General features: G+C 44.2%; 1 protein-coding gene across 1 annotated transcript in view; it reads left to right on the top strand.

Annotated features, from left to right (window-relative positions):
- The window catches only part of LOC132766831 (aquaporin-3), a 29,702-nt gene extending 7,931 nt beyond the window's left edge, over positions 1-21,771 (top strand). The window contains exons 2-6 of the mRNA XM_060761181.2: positions 6,950-7,076; positions 10,881-11,018; positions 15,864-15,982; positions 17,166-17,383; positions 19,228-21,771. Of these exons, the coding sequence (XP_060617164.1) occupies positions 6,950-7,076; positions 10,881-11,018; positions 15,864-15,982; positions 17,166-17,383; positions 19,228-19,396 (771 nt within the window). The 3' untranslated portion in view covers positions 19,397-21,771. The remainder of the gene's footprint in view (positions 1-6,949; positions 7,077-10,880; positions 11,019-15,863; positions 15,983-17,165; positions 17,384-19,227) is intronic.
- Positions 21,772-22,454: the final 683 nt, after the last annotated feature.

The raw sequence follows: 22,454 nt of genomic DNA, 5'->3' as shown, positions 1-22,454 counted from the left end.
CCAGGGTCCGGATGTGGCCCCTTGGGTTCTTATCTCAGGCCCTCCTCTCTCTCACCGTGCTATCTTTCTCTTCCTTCTCTTTCCTTCCTCCTTGTTTTCCTTCCCTTCCATCCTTTCGTCCTTCCTTCTTCCTTCCCTCCCTTCTTTCCTTACCTCCCTCTTTCTCCCTCTCTCCTTTATCCCTTCCATCCTTCCTTTTTCCCCTCTCTCCATCTTTCCCCTTCCCTTCCATCCTTTCATCCTTCCGTCCCTCACTATCTCTTTCTCCTTCCACCCTTTCGTTCTTCCTTCCTCCTTCCCTGCCTCCCTACCTCCCTTACCTCCCTCTTTCTCCCTCCCTCCTTCCTTCCCTTCCATCCTTCCATCCTTCCTTTTCTCTCTCCCTTTTCTCCTTCCTTCCTTCCCTTCCCTCCCTTCCCTTTCCTTCCTTTTCTCTTTTCTTTATCCTTCCATCTTCCCTCCCTCCCTTATCTTTTGTCTTTCCTTTCTTCCCTCTTTCCCCCCTCCTTCCCTTTCTCCTTCCATTCTTTCCTTCCTCCCTTTCATCCTTCCTTCTCTTTTGCCTTGCCTTCCTTCCCTATTTCCTCCCTCCTTCCCCTCCTCTCTTTCTCCTTCCATTCTTCCCTTCCTCCCTTCCTTCTCTTTTTTCCTTCTTTCCTTCTACTTTCCCTCCCTCCCTCCTTCCCTTCCTTCCTTCCTTCCTTCCCTCCTTCCTTCCTTATCTTTTGTCTTTCCTTCCTTCCTTCTTTCCCCCTCCTTCCCTTTCTCCTTCCATTCTTCCCTTCCTCCCTTTCAACCTTCCTTTAGTCTTTCCTTCCTTCCCTCTTTCCTCCCTCCTTCCCCCTCTCTCTTTCTCCTTCCATTCTTCCCTTCCTCCCTTTCATCCTTCCTCCCTTCTCTTTTCTTTCCTTCCTTCCCTCTTTTCTCCCTCATGCCCTATTTCTCCTTCCATTCTTCCCTTCCTCCCTTTCATCCCCCCTTTAGTCTTTCCTTCCTTCCCTCTTTCCCCCCTCCTTCCCTATTTCTCCTTCCATTCTTCCCTTCCTCCCTTTCATCCTTCCTCCCTTCTTTTTTGTCTATCCTTCCTTCCCTCTTTCCCCCTCCTTCCCTTTCTCCTTCCATTCTTTCCTCCCTCCCTTTCATCCTTCCTTTCTTCTCTTTTGTCTTTCCTTCCTTCCCTCTTTCCTCCCTCCTTCCCCCCTCTCTCTTTCTCCTTCCATTCTTCCCTTCCTTCCTTTCATCCTTCCTCCCTTCTTTTTTGTCTTTCCTTCCCTCTGTCCTCCCTCCTCTCTCTCTCTTTCTCCTTCCATTCTTCCCTTCCTCCCTTTCATCCTTCCTCCCTTCTCTTTTGCCTTTCCTTCCTTCCCTCTTTCCTCCCTCCTTCCCCCTCTCTTTCTCCTTCCATTCTTCCCTTCCTCTCTTTCATCCTTCCTCCCTTCTCTTTTGTCTTTCCTTCCTTCCCTCTTTTCTCCCTCATTCCCTATTTCTCCTTCCATTCTTCCCTTCCTCCCTTTCATCCCTCCTTTAGTCTTTCCTTCCTTCCCTCTTGCCCCCCTCCTTCCATTTCTCCTTCCATTCTTCCCTTCCTCCCTTTCATTCCTCTTTCCTTCCTCCTTCCCCTGTCTCTCTTTCTTCTTCCCTTCCTCCCTTTCATCCTTCCTTCCTTCTCTCTTCCCTTCCTCCTTCCCTTCCTTTCTTCCATCACGTGGTGGCCAGTCCTCCTAGCAGGGTGTGCCAGCATGCGGCCTCCAAGTTAGAAAGTTTGTCGATGCACCCTAAGACTCAGATAGACTGCTGCCACCACTGGCCACAACTCCATCCCATTGAGGCGTATAGTGAATTGTTGTTGAGTCACCGGTCCATATTAATTCAATGCCTCCGATGCAGTCAAGACAAAGTTATATAATTCAGACAGATGTTTGCTACTCCAGTGCTTCTGGACACAGAGGCACTTACACCTGAGTAATTTTGATGGAGTTGCAGAATTGACTTGACTTCAAGCCCTACTCAGTTGTGCACTTTCTTGAGGTTCGGCGTGCCTCGGGCAATTCCGTGAGCACTGGAAATATTACAGCCGGTGCCAAGTTTAATTAAACGAAGCCTTGCCTACGCCCTGCAATCAATCCTTCAAGATGCATATCTCTTCATAAAAGGAAAGGCAGATCTACAAAAGCTCTGGGTGAATGAATCAGGGAAGGCCAGGTGTTGAACCTGGGAATCTTTTCTAGGCAGGGAAGCGGCTTCTGTTCATTTGGGAGCTCCAAGGAGTCCAAGAAAGATAGGATTTTAGCAAGAAGGATTCATGAGAGATCGGTTATCTCCTTGTAATGCACGCCCTTCCTGCCTCGGTTGGGTGGAGTAGCCAACAGCTCCAAACTGGAGTCTGAAGAAATGCTGACTCCAGTTTTGGAAATTAAAGAGTGTTGACTCTTTGGAAAGGAGCCGGGAGACATTTCCCACAGAAATCAATCAAACCAGACGTTGCATTGTTTGTGCAAGCAGGAACTGGTGTGTATTTGTGAGATCTTGGTTCCCACTATAGGCAGGAGGTTTGACTGGATGACCTTTGGAGGTCCCTTCCAATGTTATAATATCACTCAGATATTAATGTAGATCAGGCATTGGCAAACTTTGGCCCTCCAGGTGTTTTGGACTTCAACTCCCACAATTCCTAACAGCCTACCGGCTGTTAGGAATTGTGGGAGTTGAAGTCCAAAACACCTGTAGGGCCAAAGTTTGCACATACCTGATGTAGGCACTTAGCCTGAGCCCATATCCTATGTCCTTCCAGCATTTCTTCCTTTTCTTATCTCTTTGTTCCTTCTCTCTTTGTAATCATGCTGTTTACACACATCAGGGTTTTTTTTTGGACCTGCATTAGCCAGCATCCTTTTAGTGACCTGCAGGCATAAATTGTGCAATTTTGGACAATCATAGAATCATAGCATCAAAGAGTTGGAAGAGACCTCATGGGCCATCCAATCCCACCCCATTCTGCCAAGAAGCAGGAATATTGCATTCAAGTCACCCCTGACAGATGGCCATCCAGCCTCTGTTTAAAAGCTTCCAAAGAAGGAGCCTCCACCACACTCCGGGGCAGAGAGTTCCACTGCTGAACGGCTCTCACAGTTAAGAAGTTCTTCCTCGTGTTCAGATGGAATCTCCTTTCTTGTAGTTTGGAGCCATTGTTCTGTGACCAAATTCAGTTGGGATGAGCAGAATTGTCCATGTGACACCATTGTGCATGTAAAGGTAAAGGATTCTGGGTTTTAGTCCAAACTGTACGTGCTGAATTCTATCCTATTAGACTCAGAACCCTGGAAAGTGTTTTCAAACTTAACTGTCCCCTCAATATGGAAATTAGCAGTTGCCATGTGGAGGCATATCTGGCTGACACATTCCTCTGCTTGGTGATCACAAATTCAAAATTTATTTATTTATTTATCATGTCAGGCAACCGAACAGTTGTATTACATTTTTGACAGAACAAACAAACTTATAAAAGACACAGAGTTTGCAAGCTTGGTAGTTGATTAGATGTGCTTTGACCAGAATCTGGCCCCTTGGAGTGCTTCTGGTGTTGCTCCAAGAAGGTCCTCCATGGTGCATGTGGCAGGGCTCAGGTTGCATTGCAGCAGGTGGTCAGTGGTTTGCTCTTCTCCACACTCACATGTTGTGGATTCCACTTTATAGCCCCATTTCCTAAGGTTGGCTCTGCATCTCGTGGTGCCAGAGCGCAGTCAGTTCAGCACCTTCCAAGTCGCCCAGTCTTCTGTGTGCCCAGGAGGGAGTCTCTCATTGGGTATCAGCCATTGATTGAGACTCTGGGTTTGAGCCTGCCACTTTTGGACTCTCACTTGCTGAGGTGTTCCAGCGAGTGTCTCTGTAGAAAACTATTTCTTGATTTAAGTCGTTGACGTGCTGGCTGATGCCCAAACAGGGGATGAGCTGGAGATGTCTCTGCCTTGGTCCTTTCACTATTGGCTGCCACTTCCCGGAGGATGTCAGGTGGTGCAATACCGGCTAAACAGTGTAATTTCTCCAGTGGTGTAAGGCGCAGACACCCCGTGATAATGCGGCATGTCTCATTAAGAGCCACATCCACTGTTTTAGTATGGTGAGATGTGTTCCACACTGGGCATGCATACTCAGCAGCAGAGTAGCACAGCGCAAGGGCGGATGTCTTCACTGTGTCTGGTTGTGATCCCCAGGTTGTGCCAGTCAGCTTTCGTATGATATTGTTTCTAGCACCCACTTTTTGCTTGATATTCAGGCAGTGCTTCTTGTAGGTCAGGGCACAGTCCAGAGTGACTCCCAGGTATTCAAAATGATCTTGGAGATTAGAGAGGACTAGGGGACCTAGGGACTAGGACGCGGAGCAATGGCTTCAAACTACAGGAAAGGAGATTCCACCTGAACGTTAGGAAGAACTTCCTGACTGTGAGAGCTGTTCAGCAGTGGAACTCTCTGCCCTGAGGTGTGGTGGAGGCTCCTTCTATGGAGGCCTTTAAACAGAGGCTGGATGGCCATCTGTCAGGGGTGATTTGAATGCAATATTCCTGCTTCTTGGCAGAATGGTGTTAGACTGGATGGCCCATGAGGTCTCTTCCAACTCTAGGATTCTATGATTCTAATATCTCAGACTGAAGGCCCTCTCAGCCGGTGTGAAGATATTTCTTGGTTTCAGCCCCACCTCTTCTCAATATCAGTCCTTGTTTGCACTTTACGTCGGATGGGCTGGCTGATTTGAGCAGGTTGGATTAACTGGGATTTGCCGTTGTAGACTTTAACACAAAGGAGCATTGTTCTTGAAGCAGTGGACACACCAAAAAAGGTTGCCATGCTCACACATGCTCATGAGCCTAGACACACGTCTCACGCTGCTATGGCAATCAACCCAACCATAAATGCATGGAAGACCCAAACAATACAGTGAGATCAAACTGCACTTGTTTCCTTATCAACTTCCATTTAAGAGCCATGTTTTTCTAACTGAGAGACTGATTCAAGGTGTAACTTTAACACTTGGTGCCATTCAGTGCTTCTCAACCGTTGTGTGCCAACACCTAAAAACTTGATAAAAGTTTGACAGAATTGATTCTGAGTTTACAATAGGCTGACTTAATCTCTATCGCCGCGACAAAAAAGTTGTCATGCACAATGATGGCATTCTTGCTGGGTTAGTTCAACCCAAGGTTGTGTGTGTGATCCAGATATCAATTTTTGTTTAATGTTCAAGGGCAAAAAGCCATACAGGGCTCTTTAGCCTGAACCATAAGATGTCAGGAGAAGGCGGAGGCAGAAAGCTGATTGCAAAGCAAATAGACTCCGCTTGCACAAAGGCCCAAGCCTGTGCAAACATATACCTTTCCACTCTTCCTACTCAAAAACCCATCCGTAATATAGGGAATGCAATTTGGAATTAAGCAACAATATCTGCAGAAGAGTAAGCCAAATTGTGTGGTGGAAATAGACTGGGTTGTTGCGGGGTTTTTTGGGCTATATGGCCATGTTCCAGAGGCATTCTCTCCTGACGTTTCGCCTGCATCTATGGCAAGCATCCTCAGAGGTAGTGAGGTCTGTTGGAACTAGGAAAATGGGTTTATATATCTGTGGAAAGACCGGGGTGGGGCAAAGAACTCTTGTCTGTTGGAGTTAGGTGTGAATGTTTCAACTGACCACCTTGGCTGTTGTTTGGTGTGGCTTGTTAGTGCCTGGGGCAATCTTTTGTTGATAGAATTGAGCCATGTTCTAGAGGCATTCTTTCCTGACGTTTCGCCTGCATCTATGGCAAGCACCCTCAGAGATAGTGAGGTCTGTTGGAACTAGGAAAATGGATTTATACATCTTTTGAAAGACCAGGGTGGGACAAAGAACTCTTGTCTGCTGGAGCTAGGTGTGAATGTTTCCACAGATATATAAACCCTTTTTCCTAGTTCCAACAGACCTCACTACCTCTGAGGATGCTTGCCATAGATACCGGTGAAACATCAGGAGAGAATGCCTCTAGAACAGTGGTTCTCAACCTTCCTAATGCTGCGACCCCTTAATACAGCTCCTCATGTTGTGGTGACCCCCAACCATAACCCTAACGTTATGGATCGCCATGTAAATAATGATCTGCAGGATGTATTTTCAGTCACTGGAGCAAATTTGGCACAAATACCCAGTATGCCCAAATTTGGATACTGGTGGGGTTGGCAGGGGGATTGATTCTATCATTTAGGAGTTGTAGTTGCTGAGATTTATAGTTAACATGTAAACAAAGAGCATTCTGAACCCCACCAACAATGGAATTGAATCGAAGTTGGCACAGAGAACTCCCATGATCAACAGAAAATACTGGAAGGGTTTGGTGGGCATTGACCTTGAGTTTGGGAGTTGTAGTTCGCCTACATCCAGAGAGCTCAAACAATGATGGATCTGGACCAAACTTGGCACGGATACTCAATATGCCCAAATGTGAACACTGATGGGGTTTGGGGAATATAGACTTTGACATTTGGGAGTTGTAGATACTGGGATTTATAGTTCACCTACAATCAAGGAGCGCTCTGAACCCCACCAATGATAGAATTGGGGCAAATTTCCCACACAGAACCCCCATGACTAACAGAAAATACTGTGTTTTCTGATGGTCTTTGGCGACCCATCTGACACCCCTTCGCGACCCCCTCAGGGGTCCCGACCCCCAGGTTGAGAAACACTGCTCTAGAACATGGCCATATAGCCCGAAAAAACCCACAACAACCCAGTGATTCCCGCCATGAAAGCCTTCGACAATACATGGAAATAGACTGTTAGGAACTGTGGGAGTTGAAGCCCAAAACACCTGGAGAGAGGGCCGAAGTTTGCCCATGCCAGATGCACCCTCAGCCTGCAAAAATTGCAAATGTAGCAACCCAGACAATGTCATCTCACCGAGGTATTATTTTTCATTTGCTTTCAGCTGTTTGGTTGTGGCTCGGTGGCGCAGATCGTGCTCAGCCGAGGGAGCCACGGACAGTTTCTGACGGTCAACCTGGCTTTTGGTTTTGCTGTGACGCTGGCAATTCTCATCGCCGGACAGGTCTCAGGTATGCCACCCCATTCTATTTGTGCACCTTACATGTCACAGACTTGGCTCTATTTAGCACTCAAAAGATGTTTGAGAGTTGATTTATGCCTATGTAAAACTCCCCTGAGTGTCATATGCAGTAGTCTCGCTTATCCAACACTCTATATTATCCAACACAGTCTGCCTCCTGCCTGGATCCACAGCTGTTTTAATACATTGCAATGTTTTGGTGCTACATTTGTGTTGAATGAAAAGTAACGCCTCCACCTTCGTAACTCCGCAACAGATGGCAGTACTGGTATGTGGCAGGTACTGGCTTGTTCAGTAGACTCTCCTCTACAGTTCCATTTTGGCAGGAAGCCTTAGCATTGAACGGTTGTGTTGTTAAAGTGAAAAGTAATGCCTCCACCTTCGTAACTCCGCAACACATAGTAGTACTGGTATGCGGCAGGTACTGGCTTGTTCAGGAGACTCTCCCCTACAGTTCCATTTTGGTGGGAAGCCTTAGCATTGAACGGTTGTTTTGTTAAAGTGCGAAGTATGGAACCCTGCGCTGACGGTCAGTCAATGCAACTTAAGCAACATGCAGTCATTGAATTCATGACACTCCAATGGAGATTCATCAGAGAAGGCAGGCTGTTTGTGGTGATTGTGTTGATGTGAGTACTGTGCTTCGTTGGGCGAGTATGATTAAAGATGTTGAGGTGACACTTTCTGCTGTCAAGAATTCAATGACTGCATGTTGCTTAAGCTGCATTGACCGACCGTCTGCGCAGGGTTCCATACTTTGTACTTGCAACACAACCGTTCAATGCTAAGGCTTCCTGCAAAAATGAAACTGTAGAGGAGAGTCTACTGAACAAGCCAGTACCTGCTGCATACCAATACTGTCATCTGTTGAGGAGTTATGAAGGTGGAGGCATTACTTTTTATTCAACCCTCGTAAATACAGTAATTACAGAACGTTACCTTGTATTGAACTGCTATTTCTGTCGATTTGTTGTAAAACATGATGTCTTGGTGCTTAATTTGTAAAATCATAACATAATTTGATGTTTAGTAGGCTTTTCCTTAATCTCTCCTTATTAGCCAAAATTTTCGCTTATCCAACGTTTATGTTTATGTTGGATAAGTGAGACTCTACTGTACTCACTTACTTGGGAGAAAATGTCACTGAGCTTCCAAATAAATGTGCATTTGGTTTGTTGTAGGTTTTTTGGGTTGTATGGCCATGTTCTAGAAGCATTCTTTCCTGATGTTTTGCCTGCATCTGTGGCAAGCATCCTCACAACCTCTGAGGATGCTTGCCACAGATGCAGGTGAAACGTCAGGAGAGAATGCTTCCAGAACATGGCCATACAACCCAAAAAAACCTACAATAACCCAGTGATTCCGGCCATGAAAGCCTTCGACAATAAATGTGCATTTCTTTTACTTTGCGCTCCTAGTTGGAACTGTGGCTTGAACCATGTTGCTAGGCTTGAGTTAACCCAGGCATAGGCAAACTTCGGCCCTCCAGGTGCTTTGGACTTCAACTCCCAGCTCGTAGGCTGTTAGGAATTGTGGGAACTGAAGTACAAAACACCTGGAAGGAGGGCCCAAGTTTGCCCATGCCTGCTTCGAACCGTAATTGACAAATTGTTGGAAAACCAGTGTTACTTGTTTGGACTGAAAATGAGGACAACTTTATGGTGAGGTAATGCAAAATCTGGAGCCATCCTAAATTATATCTAATGCAGACTTCTCCAAACCTGTTTCAATTATGCAAATTAAGTCTAATGTGCAAGAAAATTTCATTTGCATAATTTATTGTGGTAGTCCCATGGATGCAGATAATTAATTTTGCATTCACCCTTATGGGCAGCCCAAGATGTTCTCATGGGACATACCTGTGTTGAGCATCTGCCATAGGCTTGTGTTAAACTCCCAAGAGCCTTGCAATCTATTAGTTAAGTGGCCAACGTGGGTTTTAGTAGCTCAACAAACAACACAATGGAAAAGGCCAAAAGGGCACTCGGCCTCCGATTCCTATCTTATCTTATGCAAACACACACAACCTGCTGGGGCTGCTACTGTCCTAAGGTTAGACCCAAGCTCGAGCTACGATGCCATAGAATCCTGATTATCAAACTTTGTTTTGAACAGGATTATATGAGTCTACACTGCCATAGAATCCAGTTCAAAGCAGATAATCTGGATTTTATATGGGGCCCTAGGCTGCAGCCTCACTATAGAATGAATGCAGTTTGACACTACTTGAACTGCCATGGCTCAATGCTAAGGAATGATGGGATTTGTAGTTTTGTAAGGCACCAACATTCTTTGGTACAGAACGCTAAATGCTTTGTAAAATTACAACTCAATGTAAAACGACATTAAGGGCCTTCCCATACAGCTCTATACTTCAGAATATCAAGGAGGAATATCACACATTATCTGAGTGTGTGGACTCAGATAACCCAGTTCAAAGCAGATATTGTAGGATTTTCTGCCTTGATATTCTGGGATATAGGGCTGTGTGGAAGAGGCCTGAGCCAAGCAGTTCAAATTAGTCAATGCTCGTGCGCCAGCTGCGCCCGTATCTTGGGAAGTCTGACTTGGCCACGGTGGTACACGCTTTGGTCACATCCCGCCTCGACTACTGCGATGCTCTCTACGTGGGGCTGCCCTTGAAGACGGCCCGGAAGCTCCAGCTAGTCCAGCGCGCGGCAGCCATGTTGTTAACCGGAGCGGGACGCAGGGAGCACACAACGCCCTTGTTGTCCCAGCTCCACTGGCTGCCGATCTGCTACCGGGCCCAATTTAAGGTGCTGGTGTTATCCTACAAAGCCCTAAACGGTTCCGGCCCAAAATACCTTGAGAACCGCATCTCGGCCTACGAGCCCACGAGGACCTTGAGATCATCTGGGGAGGCCCTTCTCTCGGTCCCGCCTGCCTCACAGGCACGCCTGGCGGGGACAAGAGAGCGGGCCTTCTCGGTGGTGGCCCCCCGGCTATGGAATTCCCTCCCTGCTGAAATCAGACAGGCGCCTTCCCTCATGGCCTTCCGTAAGGGCCTGAAAACCTGGCTCTTCGAAAAGGCCTTCAACTAAGTGCTATGTTTTTGGAATGACCACCGGAATGGACTATGACTATGAGATTGACTATGACCCCAAACAAGACGAAGCGGATTTTTAGTTTAATTAGTTGTGTATTAGTAAGATGTTGTGTTATGGTCTTAATCTACTGTAAACTGTTGTCTTTCTATGTTCTATGTTCTGTACACCGCCACGAGTCGCCCTCGGGCTGAGAGTGGCGGTTAACAAGTGCAAATAATAAATAAATAAATAAATAAATGCATCAAAAAATCCGGTTAACCCAGGCATGGCCAAACTTCAGCCCTCCAGGGGTTTTGTACTTCAACTCCCACAATTCCTACCAGCCTACCAGCTGGGAGTTGAAGTCCAAAACACCTGGAGGGCCGAAGTTTGCCTATGCCTGGGTTAACTCAATGGCTGTATTCTAGCAACATGGTTCAGGCCACAGTTCCAACTAGGAGAAATGCACATTTATTGTCGAAGGCTTTCATGGCTGGAATCACTGGGTTGCCCAATCGGAATCACCGGAGGGCCCAAGTTTGCCCATGCCTGCTTCAGAGTATTGCTCACAAATACCCAACACAACCTTTTGGCCTGCGATTCCCAGCATCCCCCAGTCAAACTGGGAATTATAGTTCAAAAAGTAAAATAGCCAAGCTGTAGTTATCAGTAAGACAAACAAAGCAGACGTTTCCTTGTGATCAATGCACCAAAACCGGACTCTCTAACCGTGGATTATTTCACAGGTGCCCACTTGAATCCCGCAGTCACTTTTGCCATGTGCTTTATGGCCCGGGAACCTTGGATCAAGCTGCCAATTTATGCTCTGGCACAAACCCTTGGAGCGTTTCTCGGAGCAGGCATCGTATACGGCTTGTACTTTGGTAAGTGAATTAATCACATGGGTCTCTCCATTTGTGTTGATATTTTTTTCGTGTGGAGTTACACATTTGTAGCTCTGGAATGGACCTCTGTTTGCAAATTTACCCATATGAACACAGTATAGGAAGAGAAGAGCTCAGTTCTTGGAACTCAAGACAATGGAAAGCAGGACTGCTTTCCACAGTCATAGAATCATAGAATCATAGAATCAAAGAATTGGAAGAGACCTCACGGGCCATCCAGTCCAACCCCATTCTGCCAAGAAGCAGGAATATTGCATTCAAATCACCCCTGACAGATGGCCATCCAGCCCCTGTTTAAAAGCTTCCAAAGAAGGAGCCTTCACCACACTCCGGAGCAGAGAGTTCCACTGCTGAATGGCTCTTGTGTTCATGAAGTCCAAAAACTGCAGGAACCCTCATATTACCCTAATTCAGTGGTTCTCAACCTTTCTAATACCACGACCCCTTAATCCAGTTCCTCCTGTTGTGGTGACCCCCAACCACAACATTATTTTCTTTGCTACTTCATAACTGTAATTTTGCTGCTGTTGTGAATTGTCATGTAAATATCTGATATGCAGGATATATTTTCATTCACTGGACCAAATTTGGCACAAATACTCAATACACCCAAATTTGAATACTGCTGGGGTTGCAGGGGGTATTGATTTTGTCATTTGGGTGTTGTAGTTGCAGGGATTTATAGTTCACCTACAATCAAAGAGCATTCTGAACTCCACCAATGATGGAATTGAACCAAACTTGGCACACAGACCAAGAAAAAATACTGGAAGGGTTTGGTGGGTATTGTCCTTGAATTTTGGAGTTGTAGTTCACCTACATCCAGAGAGCATTGGCACACATAACTCCCATGACCAAGAGAAAATACTGGAAGGGTTTGGTAGGCATTGACCATGAGTTTTGGAGTTGTAGTTCACCTACATCCAGAGAGCATTGTGGACTCAAATAATGATGGATCTGGACCAAACTTGGCACAGATACTCAATATGCCCAAATGTCAACACTGGTGTAGTTTGTAGAAAATAGACCTTGACATTTGGGAGTTGTAGTTGCTGGGATTTATAGTTCACCTACACTCAAAGAAGATTCTGAACTCCACCAATGATGGAATTGAACCAAATTTGGCACACAGAGCTCCTGTCACTAAGAGAAAATAGTGGAAGGATTTGGTAGGCATTGACCTTGATTTTGGGAGCTGTCGTTCACCTACATCCAGAGAGCACTGTGGACTCAAATAATGATGGATCTGGACCAAACTTGGCACAGATACTCAATATGCCTAAATGTGAACACTGGTGGAGTTTGGGGAAAATAGACTTTGACATTTGGGAGTTGTAGTTGCTAGGATTTATAGTTCACCTGCAATCACAGAGCATTCTGAACTCTACCAATGATGGAATTGAACTAAATTTGGCACACAGAGCTCCTGTGACTAAGAGAAAATAGTGGAAGGATTTGGTGGGCATTGATTTTGAGTGTTGGAGTTGTAGTTCACCTACATTCAGAGAGCACTGTGGACTCAAACAATGATGGATCTGGACCAAACTTGGCATGAATACTCAATATGCCCAAATGTGAACACTGGTGGAGTTTGGGGAAAATAGACCATGACATTTGGGAATTGAAGTTGCTGGGATTTATAGTTCACCTACAATCCAAGAGCATTCTGAACTCCACCAATGACGAAATTGAACCAAATTTGGCACACAGAGCTCCTGTCACTAAGAGAAAATAGTGGAAGGATTTGGTAGGCATTGACTTTGAGTTTGGGAGCTGTAGTTCACCTACATCCAGAAAGATCTGTGGACTCAAACAATGATGGATCTGGACCAAACTTGGCACAGATACTCAATATGCCTAAATGTGAACACTGGTGGAGTTTGGGGAAAATAGACTTTGACATTTGGGAGTTGTAGTTGATAGGATTTATAGTTCACCTGCAATCACAGAGCATTCTGAACTCCACCAATGATGGAATTGAACTAAACTTGGCACACAGAACTCCCGTTACCAACAGAAAACACTGTGTTTTCTGATGGTCCTTGATGACCCCTCTGACACCCCCTCATTATTCCCCCCCAGGGGTCCCGACCCCTCCAGGTTGAGAAACACTGCCCTAAATCCATGTATTTCAACAAGTTTTGGGATTGGAGACCAAGCCACCACCCAAGAAAGGGAATTCTTCCCAAAACTCTGCAGACTTACTGTGTTGTCAAGCTGTTGGTGGACCTATATTCCAAAAATGACTCAATCTGATGGACCACTGACTATTAACATATTATAGATCAGGTATGGGCAAACTTTGGCCCTCCAGGTGTTTTGGACTTCAACTCCCACAATTCCTAACAGCCTACCGGCTGTTAGGAATTGTGGGAGTTGAAGTCCAAAACACCTGGAGGGCCAAAGTTTGCACATGCCTGTTGCAAATGAAACATCTCACCATTTTGCAATAGGTTTAAAGGTTCTTGGAAACGACAATGTCAATGGGCTCTCTCCATATTTCTTTCATTTGTGCTGACAGCGCAAGGCAAAAGCTAGACGTGACACACAAGAAGCGCTCAGTAGTTTCACAATGTTTTACGACCTTCCCGTTATAACTTAATTGAGGCAGTTACCAAATCCAGCACTAAGGAAATGATAAGATGGGTTGCACAATGCTTGCGAGAGATGAAAGCTTCTCAGCCCAATCAACATGTCCATGGGTTGTTGGTTTAGGGCCACAAACAGCAATGTCTAGGTGTCACTTCCAAAGAAATGGCTCCGAACTATTTTGTTTTCTATCTCCAGGAATGGAGCAATTTCTCCTCCTCAAAGTAAAGCTTTTGAGGCTGAACTGATAGGATTTCAGTATTGGCTTTTGAGTTCTTATGGCTTCTTAGAATTTATTGTCGATGGCTTTCATGGCCAGAATCTCTGGGTTGCTGTGAGTTTTCTGGCTATGTTCCAGAAGCATTTTCTCCTGACATTTCACCTACATCTATAGGAGCCCCCGGTCGCACAGTGAGTTAAACCCCTGTGCCGGCAGGACTGAAGACCGACAGGTCGCAGGTTCGAATCTGGGGAGACCGTGGATGAGCTCCCTCTGTCAGCTCTAGCTCCTCATGAGGGGATATGAGAGAAGCCTCCCACAAGGATGATAAAAACATCAAAACATCCGAGCGTCCCCTGGGCAAACGTCCTTGCAGATGGCCAGTTCTCTCACACCAGAAGTGACTTGCAGTTTCTCAAGTCGCTCCTGACATGACAAAAAAACCCAAAAACACACACATCTATGGCAGGCATTCTCAGAGGTTGTGAGGTCTGTTGTGTTGCACAAAGCGTGTTTAGCCAAGTTCCATGCAAAAGACACACAAACAAGAGGAAAAAGGAACAGAAAAACTTTACTCTTATCAGGAGAGGCATAAACTTACAATGTTGCATTCAAAATCAAACACTGCAACAAACTTACATAGTCCTTGTAAGTAGCACAGAATAAGGCTTCTTCATCTTCATTCAAATGAGATAGCAAAACATAAACCTTGAGTAAATAGCTATTCCACCATAGCAGCATTGCAGCATATTGCTTCTCTTCCTCAGAGTAGTGTATTGCTTCTCCAAACTGTATTCTAAAATCCATACAGTTATACCTCACCGGATGTGGCCCAAACATGCTAGCTGACCTACATTACCAGCTGTACATAATAATTAACATGATAAGGGTTTTCTTTAACACACACTTGTTCCTGCTATGACTTACTTTTAACATGTTGGAAACTAGGAAAATGGGGTTTATATATCTGTGGAAAGTCCTGGTTGGGAGAAAGAACTCTTCGTCTGTTCAAGGTAGGTATTAATGCTCCAACTGTCTTCATTGATTAGCATTGATTAGCACTTAATGGCCAAGCGGTTTCAAGAAAAATCAGGGCCAGCTAATCATCTCCCAACAAAGGATTCCCCCAGGCAGTAAGAAGCCAGAGCCTGAAACTGCTGGGCTATTCAATGCTAATCAAGGTGGCCAATTGAAACATTCATACCTACCTCAAACAGATGACCTCACAACCTCTGAGGATGCCTGCCACAGATGCAGGCAAAACATCAGGAGAGAATGCTTCTAGAACATGGCGCAAAAACCTACAACAACTCAGTAATTCCAGCCATGAAAGCTTTTGACAATACACAGACAAAAGTTCTTTCTCCCACCATGGACAGTCCACATATATATAAACCCCACTTGCCTAGTTTCCAACAGACTTCACAACCTCTGAGGATGCCTGCCATTGATGCAGGCGAAACGTCAGGAGAGAATGCTTCTGGAACATGTTCATACAGCCCATAAAACTCACAATTGTCTTAATTGGTTAAATTGTTTAATAGTTTGCTTATAGTCTCTTCAAAATACAATAAGACCCCTGTATCCACAGTTTCACTTACCTGTGCCAGAAAGAAAAGGATCTCTATGCAAAATTATTAGGTCCTCCAAGTAATTCCATGGTACACTCGTCCTGGAAGTTATCACAAAGTAATGTTGCAGAATCTAGCAAGAGAGGATACCACTCTTGCAACCTTTAAGTCCTCTAATGCAATTCTATGATATTTGCTGAGGTTGGAAGCAAAGTAATTTCATGGAATATGGTCATAACCCCAATTTCATGTAATTGTGGAGCAGCAGGGAATGAACCCCCTTTAGATACAGCTTCCTACTGTAGTTCCATTGCGTTAGATCTTAAACTTCTTCAAACACTAAGGATTGATTTTATGTATGAGCTGTCCTGAGATCCCATGAGATAAGTTGATATATAAATATGGAGATCAATGAATTAACCCATGTCTTGCTTCCTATTCTAGATGCCATCTGGGCTCATGCTGGGGAACAGCTCTTGGTGGCAGGTCCTAACGGCACGGCAGGCATCTTTGCAACCTACCCATCAGAACATCTGCACTCCGTGAATGGATTCTTTGACCAGGTAAGAGTTTGGGCATTTTGGTGGGACAGTCCAGTTGAAGAGCTCAAATGGACAAGTTGCAGGAGAACATTGAATGTGGACCCTACAATGCTTTCATTTTGATGGCTCTCCTCACCAAATGGCATCAGGAGAGCAATCCTGGGGAGAAGGAATGAATTATTTCCCCTCTATCATTTTCAGGATCTACCCAAGTCCCAAACAGGAAAAACATGGTGACAACCAGTTTGATTTGAGAGTTCTCAAACTTGAAACAGCAAAATGGCAACATCTCTTTCATAGAATCATAGAATCATAGAGTTGGAAGAGACCTCATGGGCCATCCAGTCCAACCCCTTTCTGCCAAGAAGCAGGAATATTGCATTCAACATCACCCCTGACAGATGGCCATCCAGCCTCTGTTTAAAAGCTTCCAAAGAAGGAGCCTCCACCATACTCCAGGGCAGAGAGTTCCACTGCTGAATGGCTCTCACAGTCAGGAAGTTCTTCCTCATGTTCAGATGGAATCCCCCTTTATTTTTATTTCTTGTTCAATACTCCACTTTTTTTCCAGCGTGGAAAATATTTTGGGATGAAATGTTTTCCATCCTAGCTAAACAAAATCTCCAAGGATGGAGGCATTATATGCTGGAAGCCGATATTAGGGCCAAAAAAATCCATAAACTTCTGCCCAGACTTGTTTCAAGAATATTTTGGTAACTCTCTTGGAAATAAAATATTAGCCAGAGTTTGGAGGAATTCTCTTTTTGGACTCCTGAAACAATGATGACTGGCTGTTTAGGGAACTATAACTGTAGACTAGATGCATCTGGATCCTGATGGACTTAAGGACCTTCTGATGTTCTTGAACACTTGAAGAGTTGGGCTGTTGTAGATTTTTTTGGGCTATATGGCCATGGTCTAGAGGCATATTTCCTAACGTTTCACCTGCATCTATGGCAAGCATCCGGATGCTTGCCATAGATGCAGGCGAAACGTCAGGAGAAAATGCCTCTAGACCATGGCCATATAGCCCGAAAAAACCTACAACAACCCAATGATTCCGGCCATGAAAGCCTTCGACAATACTTGAAGAGTTGTCGATACTGTCAGAGAAATAGATGTAACCTATGTTAAAAGTGAAGATAAAGAAAATATTGGATAATGTGAGGAATCGGATGCTAATCTTTCTCCTCCTTCTCCGCAGTTCATTGGCACCGCAGCTTTGCTTGTGTGTGTCTTGGCCATTGTGGATCCCTACAACAACCCAGTCCCTAGGGGTCTGGAGGCCTTCACCATTGGCTTGGTCATTTTGGTGATTGGACTTTCCATGGGTTTCAACTCCGGATATGCCGTCAACCCAGCCCGAGACTTTGGACCTCGTCTCTTCACCGCCATTGCTGGATGGGGCTCAGAAGTTTTCACGTAAGTGCATTGCAACATGGCGTCCTCCCAATATTAGTTGGAAGTTGACCACAGAATTGCACCAAAATGCCTAGAATTTTGAGCATTTGTAGGTCTTCCGGTTTGAGTCTATGGTATCCACAGGTCTTTGTGTATAACTGAAGTCATGTACTGTGAGCTTACATAATACATGGGTTGTGTATTTTGTGCACTGTTGGGAAAATACAGTGTTTTTTTGCCCAAAAAAGTTTTAACATCAAAATTATGTAACAACTAAAAATGTGCAAGGCTTCACATAATTATGTCCTGTGAGGATAAAAACTGAATTTCTAATTCAGTTGTTTTGTCTTTGGTGCTTATTGGTTGGAATATGGATTTGGATGTAATGCCAAGCTTCCTAAATTGACAACTCCTGAGATTTCTGTAGGAATGTCCCAACTTCCTCAGTGATGCTATTTTGCCAGAGATATTGTTTAAATCATGTTATCAAGCCTGAGGTTGAAGCCACATCACGTGGCTTTCACTAGAACAGAATTGCCACAACTGGAGATGTTAGCGATTGTCTCCGGACTTTGGCAACCCACAAGAAATCCCAACTCACCATCACATGGTGTCTCTAGGTATTGAAAAAAAAGCAGAGCTGAAAGAGCAGCTCAAAGATTCATGTCAAGACATAGTCTTCCTTGTCTTGTCTAGATATGATCTCGGGATGATGAATGGTAAACAAATCCTCAGCTGAACTCACAAGACATAGACTTAGGAGATCAAGATGGGGGGTATGTAGGCTTGGTTTTGGAGGAAAGAACAAGGATCATGAGGGGAAGACAAGAAAACAGGGAAAAGAAACTACAGGAGGGTAATTGCAAACAATATTTTGTTATGGTTGGAATTGTAATTATGTCGTATAACTGTAACGGCTTATCAGCTCTACAGCAAAGAGCAAAATTGATGAAAATGGTGAAAGATAACAGGGTGGATGTGCTATTTTTACAAGGATCACATAAATGATTGTGGGACAGTACGCCACTATTTAATGATAGGATTAGGAGTCAAGTTTATGAATCTAGAGCAGTGGTTCTCAACCTGGGGTCCCCAGATGTTTTTGGCCTACAACTCCCAGAAATCCCAGCCAGTTTACCAGCTGGTAGGATTTCTGGGAGTTGAAGGCCAAAAACATCTGGGGACCCCAGGTTGAGAACCACTTATCTAGAGGTTCAAATAGAGCACAGGGTATGGCTATTTTAATTCAAAACACAATAGATTTCCAGGTGGAAAAAGTAAAAGGGATTCAGAGGGGAGGTGGGTAATGATAAAAGGAAAAATAGGAAAAATTAGAATTACTTTGGTTTGTATATACGACCCAAACAAAAATAAAAAAGGTATATAAAACAAGTATTTAGAAAGGTGGATAAGTTTTCAGAAGGGGAATTGTATTGTGCAGGAGATTATAACTTGGAGTTAGTAACAACAAGGCCAAATAATAATAGGAAGTTAAATATAAGAGAACACAACATGCAGGACCTATGAGAAGGGGAATCAGAGAACAATAGATGGACATATTACTCAGGAAGACATGATACATATAGTAAAATAGATTATATTCTAGGGAAAAATACAAACCAATCATTGATTCTAGAGGCAAAAAGACTTCTAATATATTTGTCAGATCATGCACCATTAAGAGTAAAAGCAAAATTAGGAATAGAGAGAAAGAACAAGGGTAATTGGCCTTCAGAGGAGGTTAGCTACCATGTTTGGAGAATGTAAAAACAAGACTGTTGATCTTTAGGAGTGGTTACTCCACATCTTCCTCCTCCTTCTCTTCTTCCTCTCACTTCTCCTTCTCTTGGCCTCATCTCTTCCAGGGTTGGTGGAAATTGGTGGTGGATCCCGGTCGTTGCTCCTTTCCTCGGAGCCATTGCTGGTGTCTTGGTCTACCAACTGATGATTGGATGCCATGATGAGCCACCTCCTGAATCCACCGATGAGGAAAACGTCAAGCTCTCCAACATCAAGCAGAGGGAGGCTGTTTGAAGCTGAAGGGGAAAGCTACTCCACCTTTCTCCAACCTCAATGTGCCTTTGGACAATTTTTTTAAGTAAAAAAAAAAGACTGCAAATAACCAAAGAAACGAGAATGCAGAACAAGACAGACACATGGCAGGGGTTTCCTCACCTGCTTTTGAGCTAGTATTCTCTGCCTCTGTTCAGTTAGTTTTCCTTTGGGCCAGAAGAGTGGAAATCCAAAAATAATGTAATAAAGGTCAACCCACTGCTCTCTGTTGCTGAGCATCTGGCAAACTGCTATAGTTTGGCACAACGGAATCCTGGCTTTCATATATATATATATTTGCTTTAGGAAGTTGCCTATGCATTTGCCTGCTCCCAAACATTAAATTAAGGTCTTCATTTGGGGTGAAACATGAGGCAATTGGTCAGTTGAAGACTGAGACCAACACTAAGGTGTCAGAGTCTAATTTTACACTAATAGAGTTGTGCAGTTTGATACCATAATAACTGCCATGGCTCAGTGCTATGAAATCTTGGGAGTTGCGGTTTGTGAAAGTGGTGTCAAACTGCATTAATTCTACAGTGTAGATGCACCTGTAGACATGTATAAGATGCCAACAAGATTCCAGACTGAGTTTCCTGATTCTCCTTTTGCTGAATGCTAACAAACCTATTGCTTTGTACCTGTCTGTTGTCTTCCCTGTTGCCACAATGTGGGATCAAGGCCTGTTGCTTCACTTTTGTAAATATTTTGGGGCCAGGGGTGGGTGGGATGGGGTTGAGGTCAGGAATCATATTATGCAGTTGCTGCCTAAGATCCCTTTGCAGAACAATCTGAGGCTTTCCAGGGCTGGATTCATCCCAGTCACATTTTGAACACAAGGCAAGGGATTATGATCCAGTCTCGTCAGTCTTTTCCCCAGCAACCTAAACAACCACCAAAGTAGGACTGACATCAAGATGAGATATATGCATGGAGATTCACCACTAGCTAAGAAAAGGTGGTTGAAACTATTGGTTTGCAATGTAAGACCTTTTCCAAGCTTTGCAAACCTACCTTGTTATGTTCGATCACAAATATGGCATTCGACTTTTGATAAACCTGTGTGCACGTGCCAACTTAGATCTTGCTTCAAGGTGCTCCTCCTCCTCCTCCTTCTTCAAAACATGCATTTATAAAGATAGCCCTGGGTGGTATCTTTCCAGGCTGAGCAAAGCAGGCTTGAAATTGAGAGGCTTAAAAGCATTCCGTCTTTGTGTTGGATGGCCGCCCAGGGCTTTTGTTGCAACAAACAAGCATTCCAGCAATGTGTTGTGCAATGCATACAACTACAATCTACCTACCGACCTGCAATTAGGATCCAACCCCTGCGGGACTCAACATCTCACGATGCATCAGGGCAAGGGGGACCTCCTAGTCTTCCAAGTCCTTCAAAGAACAACCAAAGTTGAGTTGCATTGCTTACTTGAGCAGTAAATATTTAGGCTTTCATTCATTGGCTGCTGGTGGTCCATATTAATGTTAGAATTAAGTATGTAAGTGGACTTGTGCCTGCAGAAAATAGAACTGACCAGTTTTGCACTGTCCATCTTCCTAATGAGAATGGGAGCCAGCAAAGAGACCATTGCATATTGGGACACCAGATGGATATTGGTTGATCATGATGCACATTGGAACACCAGATGGAAAATGCTTGGTAGAATCCAGTGTGCATTGTGATACTCTTTCCAATGCATTTTTGCAATTCAGGTTGCTATGTATCAAACTATATATAAAATCATGCAATGCAGACATGTTGACTTGCATTTCAGAAGGGCATAGCTTGGTTTATAGGGCTTCCAAAGCTCAGGCATGTATAGGGCTTGCAAAGTCCATGCAACATCTTAAGAAAACATGAAAATTTATCTTTTCTGAATTGCAACTCACAGAATTTCACAAGCTTTCCCAGCATCTCCATATTCTGCACATGGAAAGATGACTTATGATAGTTCTCCACAGCCTCCAGTTTCTTATAATGGAAATGCTATAACTGATGCCCATATATGCCATCTTTTCAGGCACCTGGTCTCCTTGAGATGGATGTTGTGGAGCTCAATTAAACCAAATTGTGTTTTAGTTTGCTTTAAGAGAGTTGTCACATACACACACAGCATGTACTCAACCTCCAGCGTTCATAACTGAAATAATGAAAAGGCAAATAATTGAAAATCTGCATGTATTTATATGAATGAGAAGCTCCTTTGCTGGGAACAATTGTCTTGTAAGAAAGATCTTAATGTATTTTTTTAAAGCTGATGCCTTTTTACAATCTAGTTCCTGCACAATTTGTAAAGTCTATACCATTTGTAATGTATTTCCTTTTTTAAAAAAGAAAATAAATACGTATCTATGTTGTATAATGGCTGTCTCCAGGGTTTCTTTGAATACCAACCTATAATACAAATGCTGATTAGTAGAAATATTATCTATGGGGAAAGAAGGTTGGATAAAATACAGACTTGCTGTGTTGGGTTGCAGCAGTATGTTTGCAGCAAACAATGCAAATAACCTAAAGCTGGGAAACAATGGGGTTCTGCCGTAGCTGATCCTGGTTGTGTGCACCTACCTACAACAGGCAAGTTAAACAGCAGCTGCCTGCAGACTTACTGCGCATGGGCAAAAAGCAAAACAGAGGACCAGGAAGGAGATTGGGAAGGGGATTTGGAACTAATGTGGGGTTTTTGGTTGCCATAAAATTGAACCCATCCACACAAGTTTGTGGCAAACACATTTTCATAGAATCCTAGAGTTGGAAGAGACCTTGTGGGCCATCCAGTCCAACCCCAATCTGCCAAGGAACAGGAAAATTGCATTCAAAGCGCTCCTGACAGATGGCCATCCAGCCACTTCTTAAAAGCCTCTAAAGAAGGAGCCTCCACCACACTCCTGGGCAGAGAGTTCCACTGCTGAACAGCTCTCATAGTTAGGAAGTTCTTCCTAATGTTCAGTTGGAATCTCCTTTCCTGTAGTTTGAAACCATTGCTCCATTGTGTCCTAGTCTCCAGGGCAGCAGAAAACAAGCTTGCTCCCTCATCTTTTAATC

The sequence above is a fragment of the Anolis sagrei genome, chromosome 2 (genome assembly GCF_037176765.1).
Source record: "Anolis sagrei isolate rAnoSag1 chromosome 2, rAnoSag1.mat, whole genome shotgun sequence".
Taxonomy (NCBI): domain Eukaryota; kingdom Metazoa; phylum Chordata; class Lepidosauria; order Squamata; family Dactyloidae; genus Anolis; species Anolis sagrei.
The sequence above is the reverse complement of the archived record's forward strand: the minus strand, read 5'-3'. Positions and strand labels throughout refer to the sequence as shown.